The 24,965-nt window shown below is 56.5% G+C and overlaps 1 protein-coding gene across 20 annotated transcripts in view; it reads right to left on the minus strand.

The window, feature by feature from the left end:
* The window catches only part of ARRB1 (arrestin beta 1), an 80,828-nt gene that overhangs the window by 37,920 nt on the left and 17,943 nt on the right, over positions 1 to 24,965 (minus strand). For 3 of the 20 annotated variants that reach the window (XR_011649976.1, XM_058305960.2, XM_058305961.2), the window contains exon 1: positions 8,458 to 8,636. The exons of 13 other annotated variants lie outside the window; for them this stretch is intronic. Coding sequence is in view for 6 of the 7 variants with exons in the window: in XM_058305960.2 (XP_058161943.1) it covers positions 8,458 to 8,564 (107 nt within the window). In the remaining variant the exon portion in view is untranslated. Of the gene's footprint in view, positions 1 to 4,443; positions 4,518 to 8,457; positions 8,637 to 24,965 lie in introns of those variants that run through there. 4 more of the 20 variants (XM_023587540.3, XM_058305956.2, XM_058305957.2 and 1 more) reach the window with 4 other exon arrangements.

Below are 24,965 nucleotides of genomic sequence, written 5' to 3' on the forward strand. Positions count from 1 at the left end.
CGATTCTTCCTTGCAGTTCTCTGATGGCAATCTTTCCCGAAGCCCCCTCCTCCATGAAGCCTTCCCTGACTGCTCCAGCTTGCCGTGCTCTTCCTCTGGCCCCCTGGCTCTTACTCCTCCTCCTCCTCCTCCCTCCCTCCCTTCCTTCCTTTCACACATCCAGCTTTCCTTCTTTGCACCCTTTTGCGCCTTCCTTTTATTGGATTTTCACACGGCGGGGCCTTGCGCTGTTCCGGCACCCAGGAAGTGTGGCCCGCGGGCCCTGTCCTCAGGACACCCCTGCTCTGGACTGGGGAGACAGGCACTCCACAGAGAAAAGGCCTCCCTAAAAAGCGCGGTGCACAGGTGAAGGGAGGGGTCCCGTGCGCATCCTGCCTCGCCGCCCGCCCGGGAACCGAAATGAATGGTGCCCCGGAGAGCAGGAACTGCGCCCCTAGGTCTTCATTTTCCTCGGTACACAGTAGGTGCTTAATAACTATTCTTTCCAAGAAAAATCGTATCATCTCTTTATTAACAAAGCCAAAGGAAAAAGTCACAAAAGACTAGTTTTAAATTCAATTTCTCAGATTTCATGTGCACAAGGAAATTCTTCATAAAGGATGGCCCAAAAAATAAATTTGGTTTCTATGTATCATTTTTGCAATCAAAAGATTGCTTATTCTAGAAACATATGGTAAAGATGTCCAAATGTTCTTTATTATTTGCTTTATTAAATGACAAGTATTTTGGTTCCAGATGGTACAGATAACACAATATCATCCATCAAAAGTTGTGTGATTCCAAGCACATAAAACTCTTTTGCAATAAAGGCTTTCAAGTGCAAGACCTCTGGAGTTCCTTTCTCTGTGTTATTTCTTTTTCTGCTCTTTCTTTCCTCCTTTTTTTCTCTTTCGGTATTAATGGTAAGGTGAGGCGAAGGTGATGCGAGGTCATGCCCGTGATTTGGTTACAGTACATAGACGTCATTCCTGTGGTGATTTTACCATATAAGACTTCATCTTTTCAGGCTGGAGAGAGATTCTCCTGCTGATCTCAAACAGGTTTTGGGAAGATTCCCACAGTTCCTTTCTTGTGCACTTGCAATAAATCACCTTCTCACCTTCCAACTCTTTTTTTAAGATTTATTTTTATTTATTTAATTCCCCTCCCCTCCCCCGGTTGTCTGTTTTCTGTGTCTTTTTGCTGTGTCTTGTTTCTTTGTCCGCTTCTGTTGTTGTCAGCGGCATGGGAAGTGTGGGCGGCGCCATTCCTGGGCAGGCTGCTCCCTCCTTCGCGCTGGGCGGCTCTCCTTATGGGTGCACTCCTTGCGCGTGGGGCTCCCCTACGCGGGGGACACCCCTGTGAAGCACGGCACTCCTTGGCGCATCTCCTTGCACACGGGTCAAGGAGGCCCGGGGCTTGAACCGCCGACCTCCCATGTGGTAGACGGACGCCCTAACCCCTGGGCCAAAGTCCGTTTCCCCTTCCAACTCTTTTCCAAAGTACCGTTTTACCTTGATATTAGTATTGGATGAACAGAAGGTCAGATGTTGCACCACTCACACACACAGCTTCCAGACGAGCAGAGGAAGAGGTCCCGTCGTGGCTGGTCCCCTGAGATCCTCAGGTCACAGTTGGTGCCTGGCAGCTCCCCGGGCACTGGCGTAGGGCCTGCGTCACTCCAGCCTGGGTGTTTGTACAACCCAGGGACAGGGGTGCTACTATTGAAAGTTCTTCCCTGCCGGGCAGTTGGGGCTGCTGGTTCTCAATAACTATTTTTAAGGAACAGACGAGAGCCACTCCCTGGGCTCAAAGCTGGGGAACAACAGGACAGGAGCCGGCCCCGAGGCAGGGGGTTCCCCAGCATTCGCCTGCTAGGCACGGGTGGCCCCGGGCGCAAAGCAGGCCCCTACTTTCCAGTCCAGACTTTATTTAAAGTTGTTTTTTGTTTATGTTTACCGGCGTGAATGTATGAACTTTTAGAGATAAAGAATAGCATATTAAATTAAAATATTAGTTCAGAGACATTACTGTTTTTCTCGTTCTCACGTTTCATAAAATATCAGAACAGACCAGCATGCCGGCGCCGCTGCGAGCTTGGCGCCCGCCGCGCTGTGGACCAAAGCCCGGGTGCCGAGGCAGCCCTCTGGGGGAGGGACCCTGCGCGGGTGAAGGCTGAGGCCTAAGGGGGGGTTCTCTCTCCTGAGAAAGGATTTTGGGGGAAAAAACCATGCCTTATTTTGTGCCAGACACGGTGCCCGAGGATGCTGGAGGTGGCCTGTCCAGGCTCGGGAGAGCCCACGGCACGTCTGCAGAAATGAGCAGGCTGTCTCACACCGAATCGAGCAGGCTGTCACACACTGTTACCAGCGGCGCAAAGTCAGGAGACATGTGTGGTTGTCCAAGCCAGGGGAAGGGGAGCTACAGGCACTAAGGATTTGAGGTCAGGGACGCTGCTGGCAAAGACACAGGACACCCCACAACAGAGTGATCCAGCCCAAAATGTTAACAGTGGTGAGGCGAGAAATCCTGATATAAACTTACAGCTAAAGAAATTATATTAAAAACAAAGGGAGGAAAGCAGATGTGGCTCAAGTATCTGGATGCCCGCTTACCACACAGGAGGTCCCGGGTTCAGTTCCCAGTGCCTCCTAAGGAAGACCAGCAAGATAGCAAGCTGGCACGGACGGGCTGGCGGGGAGAACTGCTGCAACAAGATGATGCAACAAGGAGACCCACAGAGGAAACACAATGAGAGACACAACAAAACAGGGAGTGGAGGTGGCTCAAGAGATTGAGCATCTCTCTCCCACATGGAAGGTCCCAAGTTCGGTTCCCAGTGCTCCCTAAAGAAAATAAAATAAAGCAGACTCAGGGAGTTCACAACGAATGGACAGAGAGAGCAGACAGCAAGCACAAACAAGGAGCGAGGGAAGGGAATGCATACTCAAAACTCACCACTAATTGTCTTACTACATTTCACTCTTAGGCTCTCAAGGTTACTTATGTCACCTATACCTGTGTGGGGAATAATCCTATCAGTGTCCCAACTCCATGTTCAGTGACGTCACGCTGGTAACGTGAAATCAAGGCGGGAGAATTTACACCACAGAGCTGGGCAAGCTCTCCAGCCCTCCCCCACCTTTTTCCTGGAAGACCTGCTGTCACGCATTTACCAGCACACCAGCCGGTGGAATCCAAAGCAGAGGACGGAAATGCAAGAGCCCGGTGGATCCTTCCTGGTTTCCAGCCCCGGCCAGTGGCTCAGCCCTGACCAGCCACACAGAGGAAGGTGTTCACTCTGTGGTGTTCACATGCACTAACCCTACACACACACACACCACATGCACACCAACACAGCAGCTGCACACACACACACACCACCTATAAACACAGAGACACCGAACAAGCCACACAACAGCCACACGCCCACATCCGCAGGCACCACAAGCAGCCTGCACGGCTCACCCAGCACACACATGAGCCACACACTCACACACCACACCAGACCACAGCGCCTCATCCACCTCACACAACACACACATGCCACAAGCACATACACACACCCCCACAGTAACTGTACACACACCTCGTATCACATCTCCTCCACACACATACATACCCACAGACACCACACACACCACACACTCAGATACCAAACCCCACGTCTGCACACTCACACCACAACCACGACACACCACACACATACACACGAGCCACACGTTCACACACCACACACATTCCTCACGCACCACATACACACATGCACACACACCATACACCCACACCCCCACACCACATAAATGCACATAGTTGTCCTCTAGGCAGCACAGGAGTAAACTGAATAATGAGAAAAATAAACCAAAAAAACGTTGACGTGTCTGGCCGCGTTCTTTGACGCCTGAGCACCTCTCCTTCCCCCTCACCCTCTGGGGTCCACCCCCCCACCCCATCTCCACATCCAGGCTACCCAAGCCAAGCTTTCAACTGTCCCCACAGAGCACCAAATCCAGGGGCCCTATTTCTGCGCCCATTCTCCCTGGCCCTGGAGAGCCTGGCCGAGCGCCCCCCGTCCCTGCCCTGTGCCCACTCTCTGCAGGCTCCTCCGCTGAGCCCAGCCCGCTGCGTCCTCCAGGGCCTGGCCCGTGACAAGCAGTTCCCGGGGCCTCCAGCCCCCCGACCACTCCAGCTGCCACCCAGCGCAGCCAAACCCTCTGTGATCCCCACACCCACCAGCGTACGGATGTCTCTACTCAGTGTCCCCCAACTCCCCAGAGGTCAAGCCCCAAATGGACTCCCTCCCCCACTAGGCTCTGTCCCCACCCAGCCCAGGGGCCAGCACACAGGAAGTGCTCGCTGTAAAACCGATGGATGAGTGAATGAATGAACGAGGTAAAGCCCCTAAAAACCAAACCAACGACAACAACAAAAAACTTGCCCCGAGAGGCAGACAGGAAATCTTACCCCATTTTACAGATGAGCCCTGAGTTTCAGCCAAGTCAAGGGATGAGCCCGGGAGCAGCGGCCAAAGCCGGGGAGTGCGTGGGGTGGAGAGAGGCCCCCGGAGGACCCAGGGCTGGGGGCCCCAGGTGGCAGCAGCCGGCAGGCCCTGCGACCAGCCCGCCGCAGGCCGAATGAGGGGGTTAGCGACAAAGAAGAGGAAAAGGCGTTCCTGATGGCGTCCTGTTTCCTCTCCTGCGGCTTCTCTGGCCGTGGCGGGTGGGCGGATGTCTTTGGGCTGGCGGCACTCGGCCTGTGCGAGGCCAGGCGGGTGGCCAGGGTCTCCCGGACCCCTTCCCGCTCCAGCAGCCTGGCCTGCACGGAGGTTGGGGCACACTGAATGGACCCTCAAGCTCCACGACCCCTTCCCAGTCTGCACCCTTTAACCCCCAGCGGATACTGGTCACAGCCAGGCACCTCTTGCACATGACAGTATCCCATAAAGGCACCTCCCCGAAACAAAAAATTTTAAAAATTAAAAACTACATATATGAAAGAAAGGCACCTCCACCGGGAAGCCTTCCATGCCATCTTCACTTGCTACAGGGGTCCCTCTACAGTCCTTTCTTTTCCCTTCCCCAGCCCCACTGCAGCCAAGTCTGTAATTCTTCCCAGCAATCTCTGGCTACTTCTTGTGAACCACAGGGGGCAGGGTCCCATAGTCAAAGGCCATGAGATGGGACTTTTTTTTTTTTTGAGGTATGTGGGGAGCTGGCGCTCAACCACTGAGCCACACCGGCTCCCCTGAGTCGGCTTTTCATTGTTTGCTTGTTGTTTTTGTTTTTAGGAGGCACCGGGGACTGAACCCAGGCCCTCCCATGTGAGAAGCAGGCGCTCAACCATTTGAGCCACATCTGCTCCCGAGACGGGACTTCTTGAGTGAGAGGACAAGCTGAGCCTCCCCCTTCAGGGGGCCTCCCCAGAGCAGAGGGCACGTCTCCTCCATCACACGGGGGTCTTCCTGAGGGAGGTACCCATGACGACTCCCTCCTCAGCAGACAGGAGGCTCCTCCAGGACAAAGGTTGAGCCTCCATCCTCAGCCAAGGAGCGGAGGACAAGAGGGCTGTGTCCCTCCCTTAGACAGGCAGTCCCAGAGAAAAGGATCCATGTGCCTCCCTCCTGCCTCTCGCCTGGAATGCAGGGCCATGCCTCCTCCATCAGACTAGGGCAGCCTCTCCCTGCTGCCCCCACAGTGTCCCCAGGACAGATTACAGCTCGGCCTAAGATACAGAGAAGGGGTCCCTCTGGGGCAGAACTGGGGGAGCGAGCTCACATCCTCCCTGACACAGGGCTCCGTGGACTTCCCATTCGCCCCTCGGTGGAGCCGACGCTGCTGTGCCTCCTTCAGGAAGCAGCCAGGTGTCTGGGCAGAGGCAGCAGCCACCTGTCCCTGCCAGGGCCATGGGCTTCTGGAGAGACAGAGATGGGAGCAGCTGCGGGGTCCCTGACGAGAGGATGCCCATGACCGGATGTGCCCAGATGCATGCCCTGGAGGGGTCTCTGTTCCAGGCTCTGGAACTCCCTGGGCAAATCTCTTTCTCTAGAGCCTCCTCCTGCCATCCCCCCCACCGCCACCCATCTCCAAATTTCCATCAGCGCGCCCCCCTGGCCGAAGGCATCAGGGCGAGGGGACGGCTGGGCCTTTCCTGGGCCCCACTCAAGGGCAGCACTGGCTCCCCTGGGTGCCCAACCCTGAGCCCAGTCCACGCAGCTGCCACAATCATCTTGCCTGCTCGTGCCAGCTCCAGGGAGCTGCTATTAGTTAGCATCGATCCACAAAGTGCTTTGCTGACACTTTTTATGAGCTCAGCCTCACCCGGGCCCGGGAGCTGGGAGCCAGCAGCAGACACCGAGGCCCGGAAGCACAGGCCACTAAGCGGAAGGAGGGAGCAGCTGAGCCAGCTTTGGAAAGCAGGGCCAAGACCAAAGCCGAACAAGTGAACGAATGAATGAAAAGCAATGGACTGGATTTGGGGAAATTGATCTGGGTATAATTTCAAGTTTTTAAATTAAGAAATCATAGTAACAAGGAGCAGATGTGGCTCGAGCAGTTGAGTGCCTGCTTCCCACATGGGAGGTCCCGGGTTCAGTTTCAGATGCCTTCTAAAGACAAAAAACTAAACTAAACAAACAATAAACAAACAAATGAAGGGACCAATTTGGGGGGGGAATGTGGCTCAGTGGCTGAGTGTCAGCTTCCCACATAAGAGGTCCCAGGCTCAACCCCCAGCCCCAGTACCTCAAATAATAATAACAACAACAACAGTACAGCTAACATTTATTAAGTGCTTAATACAAGCCAGGCCCTGTTCTAAACCCTGTATTAACTACTCATTTCACACTTCCACACTGCCATGAAGTAGACACTCTTTTTATTCCCCCATTTTACATAGGAGGAAACTGAGAAACAAATAGGTTAAGGCATTTGCCCAGTCAGAGCAGGAAAGAAGAAATGCGAGCAGCTCAAATCGGCTTGATAAATCAAGAAGCAAAAACATTATAACAAAGCTTCTGAAGTTCAGAAGAATTAAGTACTTTTGAAAGAGACAATTTATCCTAAAGTGTTCCAAACCAAATACATTAATTATTGGATCTACTGTGGTATATTTTAGGATGTAAGGCACTCTACAAAAGAGCAGTATTAAAATGTAAAACACATGTTTATCTGTTGCCTTAACATCATAATTATCCTTCTTTTGAAACTTGGACCAAACAGTTTCATTAAAATTTAAGAAGCAACAAAAAAGAAAAAAGCATAATTATTTTTAGATTTACCATTTATTTATTTATTAAATGCTAACTATTTTACGTATTTATCGTGGTCAATCTTCAGGACAACCCGAGGGAGGGGAAAGGCATTAGTTCCATTTTACAGGAGTGGAAACTGAGGCCCAGAGGGGTGACATGGCAAGGTTACGGTAAGCCAGCTCGTGGGAGGCAATGCTGGTCTGTGTGCCTCCAAAGCCCGTGCTCCTTCCCCGGCACCGCCCTGCTCCCTGTGCTCTGGGAAGGTGGCCTGGGGAGGCCAGAGGCCTGGCAAAGGGTGCTCAGGCAGCCTGCCTGGTGGGCCCAGCCTGCAACGGAAGACAGCGCTGGAGGAGTGAGCTCAGGGTTCCTGGGACCGCCATGAGCCAGGCACCCTGCTCCAGCACCGCCTCCTCAGGAGCCTCCCTGCACCTCCAGGCTGAGGACGCCCACCTCGGACACCTCCCTCGGCGGGCATGATCCGTGTGGGTGTCTGCCCCCCTGGGGCACGGACCATGCTTGGCACGGAGAAGGGGCCTCATAAAGTCTTCAAGGGCTCAGGCCCAACGTTAAGCAGGCCCGTCGCCTCGCCGCCCCGCGCCTCGACTGTCCCGAGGGTCAGCAGAGGCCCCGGCACATCCCTAGGGCTCTGGGAGTGTGGCTATTCCACCAGCGCCAAAGGAACAGGCTCGCTGGGTGGCCCGGGGCAGGGCCCTGTCCACCTTAGCTGCCACTGGCTCGCTGCAAGCCACGTTACCTCCGACGAGCCTGAGCAGCTGTGAGATGACAGGGATTGGGAGTTCCGGGGAGACAGAGTGCGGGGCAGAGACAAAGGCCTGTTACCAGGACAAGGCTGAATTACGGAGGCTTTAAAGAAACACAGGCTTGCAGATGAGGGGCACAGAAGCCAGCCAAGGGCTGCCGTGAGCGGGGGCGGGAAGCTTTCCGGGGCGCCTCCCACCCTTGCCCAAATCACACCCCCAAGCCCACTCCAAGCCCCCCACGGCTCCCTCCTCTGTCCACGGGGGCTTGTGAGAAGCCTGCCAGGAGGAACGGGGCGGCCCTCCCTCTGCCAGCCAACAGCCTGCTGGAGGGGGCCTCCAGACCCAGCTCCTTCTGCCCGCCCTGCATGCTCGTGCCTCCTGCCCAGCCCCCGGGGGAGCCACGCTGGCGGGGGTGGGGGTGGGAAGAGCAGGCGGGCCCCGGGTCTGGGCCTCTGCCCGGGCACTTACTGGCTGTGTGCGTCTGGACACGGCGCCTCGCCTCCCCAGGCCTCCAGGTGCTCCCCAGATGCTGCGTTAACACGACCTACCTCCAGGGCTCTGACGCCTTGGCACATAACAGGCTTGGCAGGTGACAGGGTTCATGCACTGCCAGGCACGGGGACACCACGGTCAAGGCTATCAACGTTCTGGGGAAAGAAGGCTCCAGTAATCACACACAAGGCCGCACGGGCAGCGGTGGCAGGGCCCCGACCACCACGCCGCACGGCCTCCCAGCATTCCTTGGCGCTCTCTATGTATCTAGCGGCCCCGGGCATTGGGACAAGATCTTCAGGGGGAGCACAGAGTACAGTGCACGAGCCTGCGGAATACTCTTCCCTAAAGCCTGCATACTCTCCTCCAAGCCTCTCCCCTTCTCCTGCCTCAGAGTCCACCCCCCTCGGGAAACCACAGGACCAGCACGGCCCCCTTGGTGCCCTGAGGGTCGGAGGGGCCAGGGCAGTGGGTGCGAGCCTTCCCATCATGGTAAGGGAGGGACTCCTGGACACGGATGAAGCCACCAGCTGTCACCCTGCCTCTAGTGACTCTGACTGATGTGGGTTGTCACGGGGGTCCGCTCGGTGCTAGGGGCTGGGGCTGGACTGCCACGCGGTGACCCTGGTCAGGCCGACCCCCACCCCCGGGAGACCAGCTCCCCAAAGCCACTGCCGACCACAGTGCCCCTGGGAAGCAGGCGGGAGCTGGTGGGAATGCTCTGCCCGCAGACACACAACCAGCAGCTGTCCTACGGAAGGCGCCACGAGAGAGGGCTGGACGGGGGGCACGGCAGCTGCGGGGAGGGGTGTCTTGGTCCTTCCCGGGATGGAGAAAGTCAGGGACAAGGGGTGCCATCTGAGCTGGAACTTGAAGGGTGATTAAGACTGTGCCAGATCAACAAGGTGTGCAAGAGAGAACGTCCAAGGGGCGTGCGTAAGCGTGGAATGGCACATCCCCATAGAGCAGGAGGCACAGTTCTACATCGCTTCAAAATCACCGTCCCATTTGGTTTTCTTAAATTCCGTGACGGTGTTTTTAACCTCCCCTAGCAGTTAAGATAAGTGGGGTCCAGTGAAGGCAGATGAGGAGCCCAAGGGCAAAGGGGAACGATTGCTGGCAGAGGGAGGAGGGCGTGTGGACCCGGCCGAGGTGGCCCTTTTCCGCCGAGCCAGGGGCGTAGTTGGTTTCCTGTCCAGCAGAAACCTCCCATTTCCACCCCTGCTGGCCTGTGGCCCCCTGCTCCCCATTCCCAATGCACAGATACAATCCGGAACGCCGGGGCCTCTGAGTGGGGGCAGACCCGGGGAGGGCGGCAGCTGAGGAAGGAGCGGCTGGGCCAGGCGGAGCAGGGCCTGAGGATTCCGAGGCCCACCCTCTCCCTGCTCGTCCTCAGCCCCTCTCCCGCTGTCAATATCCTCTCCTGGCCTCCAGCTCTCCTCTCTCCTCGGCTGCTGCGCAGGCCTCTCCCTCCGCTCCCTACCGCCTCCCTCCCACCCCACCCCCAGGGAGCGGTGAGCTCAGTCTTTCCCATCAGCAGGCCCCGGGAATGATGGGAAATGCACGGCCAGGCCAGGAGCCGGGAGGAGGCCTGTCCCAGAGAGGGAGAGCAAGAAGGGAGGCTTTTCCAGGGCCGCTGGGGTGTCCTGGGGGAAGGTCCAAGTCTAGTGCTTCCCGTGACGCCCCCTCCCCAGGCAGGCCAAGGGCACCGTCTGCCTGTCAACAGCACTCGCTGTCTGACCGCTGCAGCACAGAAGGGAGGGAGCGGCCCTGAGAGGAGGGAAGGAAGGGGCCTCACGGGACTGACCAGGCACTGTCCGAGCCTTTCCCATTTCTTGTCTCATTTGAGCCTCACAACTACCTTACATGGTAGGTGCGGTAGCCAAAAAATGGCCCCCAAAGATGTCGATACCCTAATCCCCAACCCGGTAAGCAGGTTGCATGACACGGCAAAAGGGACTCCTCAGATGGGATTAAGTTAGGATTTTGAGATGAGAAATTATCCTGGGTTACCTGGGTGGGCCCGATGAGATGAGTCCTTATAAAAGGGAGACAGGAGGGTCAGAGAGAGGAAAGGTGACACGCCAGCAGAAGCAGTGAGACTGGAAGGTATGACCCCGCTGGCTTGGAAGACGTGGGATGGGGCCACAAGCCAAGGAATGCGGGCGGCCTCCAGGCCCTGGGGAAGATTCTTCCCTGGAGACTGCAGGAAGAACACAACCTTGCCAAGCCATTTTAGGAGGCTGACCTGCTGAGCTGTACCAGAAAAAAAACGACTGCTGTTTTGGAGCCACTCAGTCTGTGGTGATTCATAGGAGACCCATACAGTAGGTATATCCACTTCCAAATTGCAGGTGAGGGAACGGAGGCTCAGGGAAGGTATGTGACTTGCCCAGGTCTGGCACGCTCCTCTCCATACCACACCGGCTTCCCGGGAAGCCCCACGGGCTCTGAAGGCCTGGAGCCTTTGGTGGGGGCCAAGGGCCATGGAGGGTCTGTGGAGAAGAGTCTGGCCCTGCAGGAAGCAGGGTCTGAGCCTATAGCCTGAGGCTGAAGGCAGGGAAGGAGTCCGGGAAGGGAAAGCTCTGGGCCTGCCGGGGGTTGTTTAAGGGCTGGGCCCCTCCAGAGCCCATGTCTGAGCCCCGCTCTGCCTCAAACCAGGATGCAGGGAGGGGCATGAGCTGCAGGGAGAGCCCCAGGTTTGCAGCTGGGTTCCCCAGGCCCATGTTTGCAGGATTAACTGAGATGAGATGAAATCCACCCACTATCTCTCTTTGATCCTGATACCATCCCGGGAGGAGGGCCCATCATCCTTCTCCCCTCACTAGTGGTGTGGAAAATGAGTCCCCGGTAGCAGCGATGGGCCTAAGTTCTCACAGCCAGGAAGCTGTGGAATCGGAGATGGGCAGTGATTGGCCTAGTGAAACGCGTCCACCCACAGGACCTGCGTACCTAACACTGTCAGAACTGGCAGGCATGGTCTCAGCCATGCTGGGGGCAAGCCCGACCAAGCCCCTGCTCTGCCCGCAGCCCCTTAAAGCAGCCCACAAGTCCCATAGTTCCTTGCAGCCACCAAGCTCCTTCCCACTTTGAGGTGTTCCACAGAGCGCCAGCCCTGCGCCACATGCACGCATGACGGAGAAGCCACAGGTCCTGGCCACCCCCCTCCCTAGTGGTTAAGGAGAAGGATCAGGGGCCTGGGTTCTGCCATGGACAGCAGGAGGCCTGGGAGGGCAGAGCCTGGAGGAAGCTGACCATTTCTTACATAGTAAAGGCACCAGCCGCCTGGATGGGGCAGGGTGTGGGTGGCACAGTCCTTGGCACAGATGCAGGAAATGCATTTCTCCTGGAAAGGCAGGGCCCAGGACGCCGGAGCTGAGGGCCTCGTGGAACCAGGGCATGCATGGGGATACTGAGGCACATGGTAGGGCAGGACTTGCTCCAGGCCCACAGTGTGTCACTTCGGGAGTCAGTTCAGGGCAGGGGTTAAGGCTTTGAGATCTACTACCCACTAGCTGGCTGACCTTGACCAAGGACCACATCTCTCTGATCCTCATTTCTAAATTGGGAATAACAGGGAAGCAGACGTGGCTCAACTGATAGGGCGTCCGCCTACCACATGGGAGGTCCAGAGTTCAAACCCCGGGCCTCCTGACCCGTGTGGTGAGCTGGCCCACGCGCAGTACTGATGCACGCAAGGAATGCCGTGCCACGCAGGGGCGCCCTGCATGGGGGAGCCCCACACGCAAGGAGTGCACCCCACAAGGACAGCCACCCCACGTGAAAAAAGCGCAGCCTGCCCAGGAGTGGCGCCACACACACGGAGAGCTGACACAGCAAGATGACGCAACAAAAAGAGACAGAGATTCCCAGAGCCTCGCAGGGTGCAAGCAGACACAGAAGAACACACAGTGAGTGGACGTAGAGAACAGACAATGGGGCAGGGGGCGAAGGGGAGAGAAATAAATAAATAAATAACCTTTAAAATAAATAAGTAAAATGGGAATAACAGCAGCACCTTCCTGCTTCAGGCGCCTGCAGCAGTGGTGCAGAACCTGGCATGCAGAGAACCCTCGATGAGGAAAATCACCTTACCATTCCAAGCGGAGCCTGGACCTTTGTGCCTGGGTCATAGGCGGTGCCATTTGCACTACCCCACACCGCCTGGGGGGAGCTTACCCCCTCTCTATGACCCGTAGCTGGGTGGGTCTAGTGTAACCAGCCAGCCCCTAGACATCTCTGGGAGCAAGCCTAGAAGGGTGGGCACTCAGCTGTCTCAGGGACCACTGCTTCTGACCTCACAGCCACTGAGTTGTTTAGCTTGTCTGATGAGCTCTAGGAGAGGAATTCTCAACCTCCGTTCCTTACGTGGAAAGAAAGGAGCCCAGGGAAACGTGGGCTGCAGGGACTCCTGATCCAAAACTGGGACGTCACCGCCAAAGCCATCGAGGAAGAAGGAATAACTATTTACCAAGCACTTCCAAGAGGCCGGCCCGGGGCCGGCGCATCGGTGCAATCATTTCACCTAAACCTCGCCGCAGCCCAGCGAGGCAGGACTGCTGTTCCTATTTCATTGAAGAAGAAGCTGAGGTTCCAAGAGGGGTGAAACAGCTGCTGCCCCAGGAGACCTCCAGGTACGGCGCCCATTCCTATAGCAAAGTGTTGCAGACAGAGGGGTGTGTGTGTGTTTCTAGGAGAATCTCAGACCAGGCGAACGGGGCCCCTGAGGCAGCCCCCTGACCAGCCAGCCCCCCTCCCAGGCTCTCTCACCTTACCACAGCCTCCCCAGAGACCTGGGTTTCTTTGTATCTTTGTTTGATTGTTTTGTGTTTTAGGAGGAACCAGGTATTGAACCCAGGACCTCATACACGGGGAGCAGACATTCAACCACTGAGCTACATCCACTCCCCGAGACGTCACTGACAGCCGTGAGAATGACACATCAGGTGCATTCACGCTCCCGGACTGCACCACACACACGCACGCACACGCACACACGCGCGCACACACACAGGCAGGCCTTGCGCCTGCTCCTTTCTCCGGTGCCTGCTCCCCCCGGCACTTCCCCGGAAAGCCCTACTGACCGCCTCCTGGGCCGGCCCCCCTCTCGCCCTCCTGCCTCAACCATGAGCCCCATGAAGCCTGCGCGGTGCCGGCACGCAGCCTCAGGGCAGGCCCTGCGCCCGGGGTGGCGGCCTCCTGTCACCCTCGCCAGTACTCTCTGCGGACAGTGAGGCTCAGAGAGAGAGAGGGACTTGCCCAGGCTCACCCTGCTACCCTGGAACCTGGCTGGGACCAGCACCCGGGACTGGCCACATCACTTGCAGGGCCCCGTGCAGAAGCAAAACGTGGGGCCTGTTGTTCTCATCTCGAGACGGCGACAGGAAGACAGTACAGCACGCGCGAGGCCCTTCTGAGCGTGCGCCCGGGCAGGCTCCCCGCACCAAGATGCCCTTCATTTTGGACAGGCACCGGTCCCAGCGGCAGGGGTTCTCCCACTCGAGACTCCCCTGGAGGACTTGCTAAAATTCAGACTGCTGGGACCCACCCCTGAGCAGCCTATTCTGCAGGAGTGCAGGGGGCCTGGGAATTTGCATTTCTACCTAGTGGCCCGTGCTGCTGCTCCGGGGGCTCTGAGAACCACGCCCTGGGGAATGACTACTCAACAGGGGCCTTCCCAATCCAGGACCCTGTAGGAGGAGAGATTTGGGGGTGGGCTGCCAGGGCTGGATCCTTCAGCTCATACTCAGGCTTCAGTCCAAAGGGCCACCCCTCCTAAGAAGGCAAGGGGGTGGGGGAGGAAGGGGCGAAGCAGCGGAGGAAAAGGGAAAATTTTACACAAGTTACTGTGTTTTATTATCATAGCAATCTTGTGAGGCAGGTTCTCTTATCCTTATTTTGGAGGAAACTGCAGCACAAAGAGGTCAATGATTTACCCAGGGTTGCTCAGCCAGGAAATTAGGGAGACCAGATTTGCCCCTGTTTTTTTCCTACACAGCCTCACAGAGCCTGCTTCAGCCTCGGCTGGCCCTGACAGGTTCTAATCCCACCTCCCCTCAGCCCAGCGCAGCACAGCCAGAAGCCTCCAGAAGAATTTGCACAGCCCCCAGCCCTGGCAAGCTGTGGCATGCACCCCTCCACCGCCTGCTTACCCTCCCAGTGCAGGCACATGGACCTGCGATCTCTTTCCAGCAATCCGGGTGCCCACCCCACATCGGCGGTTCCTCCCTGCTGGGAATTAAATCAGACAGCCCCCCGTTTCTGTGGGTGTGAAGCCATTTGTCAATAGGGTCTTTGAAAATGTCATTAGTTAGGTGGGCCCCCAACCCAATGTGGCTCAAATCCTCAGAAGCAAAGGGAACTGGAGGGAGAAGCCAGGGGGAGTGGCCAGAAGCTGGAAGCCTGGAAGAACGGAAGATGCCCGCCACGTGCACTGCCATATGATGGGAAAGCCGAGGACCAAGGAGCGCCAGCAGCCACCCGGCACAGCACAGTCTTCAGGAAGAAAGTATCACCTTGCTGGTGTCCCGATTTTGGGCTTCTAGCCTCAAAGCCATGAGCCAATAAATTCCCGTTGCTTAAGCCACCCCAGTGTATGGTATTAGTTCTCGCAGCTGGGAAACCAAACACTCCACAACCAGCCCCTTCTCTCCAGCCTCGCCTCTGGCCGCTTCCTCACACATACTGCAGCCACACTCCTGGACCACGGCGTGTGTTCCAGCCTTCGCACAGGCTGCTCCTTCTGCCTGGAATGCCGTTCCCACCCTGCCTACCTGCCCAGCTCCACCTCTTGTCTGAGCCTGCTTCCAGGTCTGCTCCTCCAACCATTCATTCCACAGACGTTCACTGAGCAGCCGCCCTGCTCCAGGCGCCGTGCAGGGTGTTGAGGCTCGAAGTTTCAGACTGAGCTCCCTCAGGCCAGGTTCATCCCTGCGAACCCACTGCCAGGAGGGACAAACAGAGAGGGAAAGGGAGGGTCCCCTGGGGCTGAAGAGACCTCAGCTGGGGCTACAAAGGCGGGAGGGCGCAGAGAAAGGTCTACCTTCCAGGCCCCTGCCGAGGCTGGCGGGAGCCCTTCCTCAGCTTCTCCCAAGCCTGGAGTAAAGAGGTTTGGCCAAACAACACCCAAAAAAAAAAATACCGCCAAGCGACTACAAGGTGCACCATGTGGCTCTGTGCCAAGGGGTCCTGCTGGCCATGAGGGGGAAGATATGAGCCCAGAGACCTACCCAGAAGAGGAGGCAGCCCAGGAGCGGGTCTCGGCCTCCCCTCCCACGGTCTTGGGGTTTAAACAGCAGAGGAAGGGGGGAGGTAATGTGCACCCCACCCCCCACTGGAGGACGTGCCTGAGGACCCGTCCATGGGGGCAGAAGCCTTTAAGGGCACCCGCGCAAAGCCGCAGCCCCAGGCACGGCGGGACCTCCACTGCCTGCCCGAGGCGGGGAGAGGGCTGGAGCGGAGCCCGGCGGGCGAGGAAACATCTTGAGAGCAAGAGGGAGGCAGGGGGGAGGCCTGCGAGAGGAGGAAAGAGCCAGACACGCAAACACCTCCGCCTCCTCTCTCCAACCAAAACAGAATCCCCAGCAGACTGAGCCGGGAGAAAGGAGGGAGGGAAAGATGCGGGGCCTCGGGGGCGGGCGGGCGGCTGCAGCGGCGGTCCCGGGGCTGGAGCCTCTGGGAGCTTCGGGGCTGGGCAGCCCTGCCAGGCGCAGGGAGGGCCCATCTGTCATCACGGACCGAACAGCTTTGCTCCAGATGTGCTGGCGGCTCAGGGAAGACAGGACGTGGGCTCCACCTGGTACCTCCTACTCCTCCTTCAAGACCCTACTCGGGAATCGACACTTCCTGAAGCCCCCAGACCCTACCCCTGGGCTAGGCTGGACCCCGGCACAGCGGTTAGCGTGAGCTCAGAAAATTGCTGTAGAAGGGAGGAGGCAGCTCAGTGGTTGAGTGCCTGCTTCCCACACATGAGGTCCTGGGTTCAATTTCTGGTACCTCCAAATAAATACGTATATACATACATACAAACATGCATACATAAATGTTGGGGGTTATAATTAAAAGTGAAGAGGAGAGGAGGGGAGGGGAGGAAAGGGGAAAGGAAAGTGCTGTAGAACAAAACTGATCTGTTGGGGGGAGTCAAGGCGTGCCTAACCCTTTGGGGGTTTCCTGGCTGATGGGAGAGTCCAGGTGTAGCCCTTGGAGAGCCAAAGTCTGATGGGAAACCCAAGGTCCCCGAAGGGAGCACTGGCCCAGAGGCAGCTCAGGCCTCCCAGACAACCTGGGGACTGGCACGCACTTCAGATCATCCTCAAAGCCTGAGTGGATGCCTCCCCCTCTGTAGGACCGGGTGCTGGGATGAGGAGAGAGGATGGGACACTGAGGAAGAGGGAGGCATCATGGATGTCCCCAGCACACACTCACCCAGCACCAGGGCTGAGGGGCCTCCAGGGACCTGGGTTCTAGTCCTGGCTCGGTGACTTACACAAACCCCTCAACTTCTCTGAGTCTCTCTGTTCCCTCACCTGTAAAATGGTTTTCCTGTCCTCTCCCCGTCTTCCTCTCTAGGGAGGCATGAGGTAAATGTTGGGTCTCCAAGGAGGTGAGACGCTAAGGCCATGACTTCAGCTCATGGAGGAGAATCCCACCCCCCAATCCTACTCCCAGCCCATCCTGACCCGCAGCACCCTCTTGCCTCAGGTCTCCGTTCTGGTGGAGGGTGCCTGGGAGGCAGGCAGCCAGGCCCGGAGCCCCGGGAGGCAGTGGCCCCGAGGCAATTCCGTGTCCTCTCCAGGGGCCTGTCCTCTCCTCTCTCTGCCCCTACTGAAGGAAGGCCACCCTTACCACATCCGTCCTCACCATTTGAGAGGCTGTATTATGACACTTCTTATCTGTACTTTCCCTCACACCCTCATCCCAGTCACTCTAAGCTGCGGGGATTTAGGGCTCCTGCTTTCGTTCACTTATTTTTTTTAATCCTAGCCGACCAGTGTCTATGCCAACACAAAATCACCAGAAATGGGTTGGCTTTTATAAAGGGCATTTATTTGGGGTAAAAGCTTACAGTTCCACAGCAGCGAAATGCTCAAATCGAGGCATCACCAGAGATGTTTTCTCACCAAAGTCAGCTACTGGTGACCCTGGCGTCCTGCCATGTGGTTAAGCAAGATGGCGGCCAGTGTCTGCTGAGGTTCCTGCCTTCCCCTCGCAGCTCGCCGTCTCCCAGAGCCCAGCCGTGGACAATCAGGCATATGGCTTGGCTCTTCCTGGGCCTCCTCTCTCAGCCTAGGCTGCTCAGGCTTTTCCCTGAGCCCAGCTGTGCACAATCAGGCATATGGCTCATCTCTTCAGCCTTTCCATGGGCCCAGCCTCTTGCCGGCTTCGTGCTTCAGCTTTGGCTGCTAGTGATTTTCAAGTACTCTCTCACACACATGGCAGGGTAAAGAGAGCAGTGGCTCTCTTTTTCTCTTTGTGTGTTTCTCTCACTGTCTCCGTTTAAAAAAAAAGGGTGGAGACCAAACCTGAGTCACACCTTACTGACATAGTTCAATCAAAAGCAATCTAATCAAGTGATCTAATCAAGGTCCTTTAACAGAATCTAATGCAACCAAAGGATCTCATACCCTCAGGAATGAATTAATTTGAAAGCATAATCTCTTTTGGGGATTCACCAAATTCAAACTCATAACAAGTCTGGCTGGTTGAAATCTCCACTAACTAAAGGACTACTAACTACCCCACTAACTACTCCTCACTCAGCCTGTTTCCTCCTCTGTAATGTGGGGATGGCAGCAATGCTTACTCCGTAGGGCTGTTTTAAGAATTAAATAAGCATAGTGCCTGGCACCTAGTAATACATGCTAGCTCTCATTATTAATAATAATATTCAACAAATATTTGTTGAGCTCCTATTATGTGTCAGACACCACTGGCCACCTGGGACAGACTGATGAATAGGGCAGATTCATGCAATGGACCCTGCTTACATGAAGCTTATACACTAGTTAGGACAACAGCAGGGTCCCACACTGCACTACTCCAGGGGGTGCCAGGGCACAAGACCACAGTGGGAATTTTCTCCCCTGGAATTAGGCAATGGAGCCACCCTGCAAGACAGATATCAAAACACAAGTATGAGGTGGTTCTTATGAAAAATCCTTGAGTGCTCCAAAAGCACAGAACGGGTGACCTGATCAGGCTGGAGAAGTCAGGGAAGGCTTCCTGGAGGAAAGGACATCTGAGCTAGGAACTGAAGACCAGTAATAACTCTGAGAAGAGGGCAGGATGGAAATGTTGCATTGAGGCAAAACAGAACAAATCCTGCAGAGGGAAGGCTCTGGAAGATGGACCAGATTCAAGGAAGGTGCTGAAGGAGTTGGGTAGGCAAGGCCAGCAGGGCAGGCAGGAGGGGCCTCCTCGCCAGGAGGCCTTGGTGAGGAGTCTGGATTTGTCTCTCTCACTATGGAAAGACACAGCCTACTTACAGTTTAAAATGCTCACTCTGGTTGCCGGGGGCAGAACGGAAAGGGCAGAGAGGCTAGTGTGGAAACAGGAGGCTGGTCAGGGGACAGACTCAGCCTGGGTTCAAATCCTGGATCTGCCACTTCTTAGCTGAGAACCCTCTCAGAGCCTCAGTTCCCTCTTCTACAAAAACAGATAGAAAAACAGAGACCACAATAGCACCAAGCTCCTTGAGTTGTTGTGAGGAATAAACGAGCGACTTCATGAACGTGAAGAACTTGGAACAAGGCCTGGCCACAGAGAGCGCTGTGCAAGTGTTTGGCCGATGTTATTCATCTGGGTGAGGAGTGAAGGTGATCCAGAGGAGGGGCACAGCAATGAGAAAGAGACATGGGCAGGTTCCAGGGATAACATCAACAGCCTGACAACAGGCCGGTTTTGTGTACATGTGTGATGGGGGGGGGGGTGGAGTCAAGGACACCTCCCAGATCCCCAATCCACAGGGTGGACAGGGATGCCTTTCTCCGATATGGAGAACCCTGAGGAGGAGGGCCTGGTTTTTAGGGAGGAAGATCATTAGTCCATGTTATAAATGAGGAAACTGAGCCTCAGAGAAGTTATGTAATTTGCCCAAGGTCACACAGCTGCAGCAGAGCTCAGCACTTGGACTCCATCTGGGGAGCCCAGACCTGGCTGTGTCCACGGGCTCACCAGGGCAATCAGACGCCACTCACTGAGCACGTTCTATATATTGCTTCACTCACAGACCTTCCCCTGGATCATTCAGGGTCGTGCTGGGAGCGGTCATGGCCCCACCTTCGGGGAGCTTGGAGCGGGGCGAGGCCATACAAGGGCACTCATGTACAGCAGCACCGTGACTCCTCATCAGATCCTGGTCCAAAATGGCCATCTGTGAAAGACGCGGGGGACAACTGGGGAAATGTGAATATGGACTGCGCAGTTGATGAAAACAGAAATGATCTTTAATTTTCTTAAATGAGCTAGCGGTACCAGGGTCATATATGATATTTTTTCCTTATTTCTAAGAGATGCCTGCTCTAGTATCTCTTACTAGACACAAGGGGTGAAGTGTCGTAATGTCTGCAGCTAACTTCCAAATGGTTCAGCAAAAATAAAATGCAAGATGTACGGCAAATATGGCAAATTGTTAGTAACTGTTTTCTCTAGATGGCCCGGATACGTGTTCACTGTGCTATTCCTTCAGCTTTTCTCTATGTATGAAATTGTTCACAGTTTTTCAAAAACTATTTTATTTTTCTAGAAGGACTGTAGTCAAAATGAATGAGTTCTGTATGGGGTCCCACTGGGACACAGGAAGGGCAGGTCCGCTCTACAAGGAGTAGCAGAAGGATATTCAAGAGAGTATCCCCAGAGCCTGGTCTAGAGGGGACAGAGATGCGTGCAGGTTGCTTCGACGTCCAGCATCGCACGGAATCACGCAGCACTCCAGGCAGAGGGTCTGAGACAGAGGAAGCTGGCCCCGAGGGGCCGACCCACCCAGGGTGAGCCCGCAGAGCAGGGCTGACGTCTGGTCTAGGTTCAAAGCACAGGCTCTCCCCACCTCACCCTTTAATTCCAGCTGTGACCCACCCCCGCCTTGGGGCCTGATCCACCCAGTGGCGGATTGTATTTTCCAAAGATGGTGGCAACAGCATCGCCCATCCTACCAGCTCTTCTTGTAAGATGGCTCTGATATTCCTCCCATTGACAGGTGGAGTCCATGGCCCCTACCCCCTGAAACCCGGGCTCGAACTTTTGTGACATTTCCAACCAATGGAGCACAGCAGACAGGACACTATGTGACTTCTGAGCTTAGCACAGCAGACAGGACACTATGTGACTCCTGAGCTTAGCACAGCAGACAGGACACTATGTGACTTCTGAGCTTAGCACAGCAGACAGGACACTATGTGACTTCTGAGTTTAGGTCATAAAAGGCCTTGCAGCTCCCACCTTGCTTGCCGGGACATTTGTGCTTGGAGCCCTGGGCCATGCAAGAAGGCCAGCTCCCTTTAGGCTGCCATGATGTGAGGGAGCCCAAGCTAGTGCACGTGAGGAGACCCCATGGAGGGCCCCAAGACGGCACGAAGAGAGTGGCACGCCAGCCAAGATCCAGCTGCCCGGCCCTGCGCCAGCCCTGCCCAGCCGAGCTCTTCCCAAAGTCGTGATCTACAGAAACCATGAGAGAGTAAAAAGACCGTCGTTGTTTTGAGCCACTAAGTTTTGAGGTGATTTGTTATGTGGTAAAGAGAACTGGAATGACCCACACTGAGGTTTACCTGGAGACTTAGGAGCAAGGAGGGCAAGTGGCTGAGTGTGCCAGAAGGAAAGGTGAGCGAATGGAGAAGGGCCAAAAGCGGAGATGGGACCCCTGTAACCTCCGGGGCTCTGCCCTCAGGAAGCGAACAGGGACCTTCAAAGCTAATGATTCCAGCATTATTTTAAAGCAGAAAAAAAAAAAAAAGCTGGAAAGAATGTCAATGGCAAATAAGGGGAGAGTGAAATAAATTATGGTGCACACCCGCGAGAAACTCTTTGTGGTTATCTACAAGTATGAATTCTACGACGAGCTGGCAGCGTGGGAAATGCTGAAGGGGAAAAAAAGGCAGTATTCAAAATTTTATATACAGTTTAATCATAATTGCATTTGAAAACACAGGCACACGTGAGTGCACACACACACAGCAAGAAGGCCCAACACCAAAACTTTCAACTACATTCTTTCTAAGGAATGGGATTGCTGTCTTCTTGTCCAAAGCTTCTAAAATATGATGAGCTTTTTGTTTTGTCGTTTTGTTTTTAATACTTACTAAAAGACAAATGCTAGTTCTTTCGAATTCCCACTCAGAACTCCGGGTGTGTCCCTCCCAAGCTGACCCCCACCCCGTCCCCCCCACGTCCCGCGGACAGCAGAGCGCTCGAATGCGAGCTCCACAGGGGCAGGGGTCCTCGCCTCCTTTGCTCACTGCTGGAGCCACCACGCCGGCCCAGGGCCTGGCACACAGCAGGCGCTCAGCGAGTGCTTGTGGTGTGGATGAATGGCACTTATCAGTGGTGCTGCACTCGTCTGAAGCCACGGTGGCCTCCCTCACCGGCCGTCGGACAGGTTCGAGGTGTGGTTCACCCGGTGTCCCCGGCAGCCAGCACAGGGCTGGCATCCAGGAGACGGGAGGAAAGGCCCGTGGGCTAGCCAAGGGCCGAATGAATGGCCACTACCCAAAGAGGCCCTCCCTGATCTCGAGGACCGGGTCGTGTCCGGGAGACAGACGAGATACGAAAGAGCGCAAGAAGTGAGTATCTGGGGATTTCTGAGAACCCAGAGACCTCTGTCCGCCGGACTCCTCGGCCGCAGCCCCAGGCTCTCCCCTCTCCGTTGCTACTTGGCCTCCACGCTAGACCACAGGGAGGAGTGCTGGAAGGCCTGGTTGCTGCGGTGGGCACGGGGGAGGGACCAGCCTCCGTGCCAAGCAGCCGGGAGGGAAGCCAGCAGCAGGTGGAGACACGGGCGCTCTGGGAGCTCTGGAATGGGGCGGGGGTGCAGGTGTAAGGAAGACCGTGCTGGAAGGGAGGGGGTTAGGGAGAGAACAGCGGGTGGAAGCGCCGAGGAGGGGCCCTGGGGGCCTTGAAAGGGTGAGCGAATAGGGGGCAGCGGGGAGCCGAGGGCAGGGAGGGGCTGGGGTATGTGAGCATGCTGGAGGGGCAGGTGTGGGGTGTGACCCTGTTGGGGTGAGGGGCCGAGTGTGCAGTGGGGAGGTGTAGACATGGAGGGGCTGCCAGAGTGAGGGGCAGTGGCTAGAATCAGGCCACTTTTGTCCAGGAGCCCTGAGGTCAGACTCCGAGCCTGAACGACTGCTGCAGGGGTGGGGGGTGGGGGCCAGCGGGGGGGTGGGGGGGGACGGGAGGGGCTAGCCCCAGAGGCAGATGCCCGGTCCCCACAGGTTGCAGATCAGGTCAAACACCCAGCCCCACCCCTACCTGGCTTCCCAGAACACCAGCCTGGAAACGGCTGCCTACTTTTTATAAATTACCAACAGACCTGCCACTTCAGGCTCATCCCCACAACAGACTAGTGAACTCACGGCCCCTCCTGGCGACAGGAGCTGGAGCGGCCCCAAAGCCTGTCCCCTAGCCAGGCTGGGCCACTCTTCCAGGGCCTTCGCAGGCACATCCCTGCCTCTCCGTGGGCCTTCGCGGACCCCAGCGTCTGTGCAGGTTCAGAGGCGTTGAGAGCCTTCCAGACCTCGGCCCCAGGGGCTCCCCAGTTTCCCCCTGCTGGCACCCATGCGGCTAAGGCCCCAGGCCCCACACAGGCCTTCCGGCGCAGGTGGCTCTGCAAGGAACCTCAGAGCTCAGCCAGCCGGATGGCCTTGCCTGAGGTCCCTGCAAGCCCAGAACGCGGGTCCCCAAGCCCAGGGTACTTTCAGACAGAGCCCTGGCAGGTCCCCGAGGCGGGTCCCCGGGGAGCCCAGGCCTGCTGAGGCAGCTCTGGGGGAGCAGGAGGTGATTTTCATCAACAGCTGAAGCTGCAGGCGTGGTGAGGGGAGGCGTGTGCTCCGGGATGTGACTCCTACCAGGATGTGCGGCAGCTCCTGGGAGCAGGCTCTGAGTCACGCCTCCAGCTGTGTCCCCAGAATGCAGCCCAGGGCCTGGCTCAGCACGGGGGTTCGGTAAATGAACAAATAAATTAAAATGCGAATGAGCGATAATGACATTAGCTAGCACTTACATAGCACTTACTTCGTGCCAAGCGCTATTCTCAGCACTTTACAAATATTAACTCGTTTCATCTTCATGAAAACTTTCAAAAGTAGGATGTGCTACTATTTCCATTTTACAGATGGAGAACCCGAAGCAGAGAGGACTTAGATAAAGTGCCTGAGACCACACCACCTGGAGCCCGGCAGGCTTGTTCCAGAACCCTTGGTCTAACCACTCCACCAAACTGCCTCCCACTCCACCCCTTTCAGCCGCCACGGCCTCTCACCCTGAGACCGTCCCTTCTCCACTAGCCTCGTCTGGCCCCGCGTCTCATCTCCCTTTCTACCAGACGGTGCCTTTTCATCCTCACATAACCTGCGAGTGAGGGCTACTGCTCTGTCCCCATTTCCCAGAAGACGACACTGAGGTTCGTTGGGGGTAGAGACCTGGACCGGAGCCCGGGCGTTCCCGACCCGTGGCCCTCCCTACGACCTCGTCCCCACCAGCCAGGGGCCAGGCTGCGGGTCGGGGGCTGGTGACACGGTGTGGCCGGCTCCATCCAAGCCCCCCGCTTCACTCGGCCGGAAGCTGCAGGGGTCTGGGCGCCGCCGTGCCACCAGCTCCTCTGAGCCCAGCAGGGGTCAGCTCGAGTCTGCACAGCGAGATGGTGGAGTGGAGTGGGGCAGCAGGTGCCGGAGGGGCCCTCCGGAAGCCCAGAGGGCCTCGGCGTGGGGAGGGGGCGTGGAGCCGGGAGCGCTCTTCCGCACTTCAATTATTTCCCCTCACAAATCACGCACGTACTAGGAAAAGCACTTGAGTGGAGTCCCCGCCATCCCTTCCTGTGAGGTCACCTTGAGACAAGCCTTCTCTGAGTGTCACTGCCCCGAGGCAGGGCCTGGACCGGTTCCAGCTCAAGGATCTAGAATTCCAGAGGCTGGGTTGGGAGGAGTGGGAGGATGGAAAAGGCCGTGTCTTTAAGACCACTTCATTCCACCCCTTCCCGCCCCCACGACCTGCCTCCTGCCACACATCAGCCTGGTAACCGGACCATCCCGGGGGAGTCTGGCATTCAGTGCAGGGGCAAACAGACCTGGGCGGGTCCCCGAAGGCCACCACTGCCTGCTCAGACCCCTGCACGCTGGAAGGCTCTTCTTAGAACATGACAGAGCCTGGCAAATACTTGTAGGATGAATGAAGGAACGAAGGAACAAGCAGTCCCTTGCTGGTTTCCCAGTTTCCAGCCTCTCTTCTCTCGCCCATGTATCTACACAGCTGCCACGTAACTTCCAGATACTGCCACTCCC

The sequence above is a fragment of the Dasypus novemcinctus genome, chromosome 10 (genome assembly GCF_030445035.2).
Source record: "Dasypus novemcinctus isolate mDasNov1 chromosome 10, mDasNov1.1.hap2, whole genome shotgun sequence".
NCBI classification, from domain to species: domain Eukaryota; kingdom Metazoa; phylum Chordata; class Mammalia; order Cingulata; family Dasypodidae; genus Dasypus; species Dasypus novemcinctus.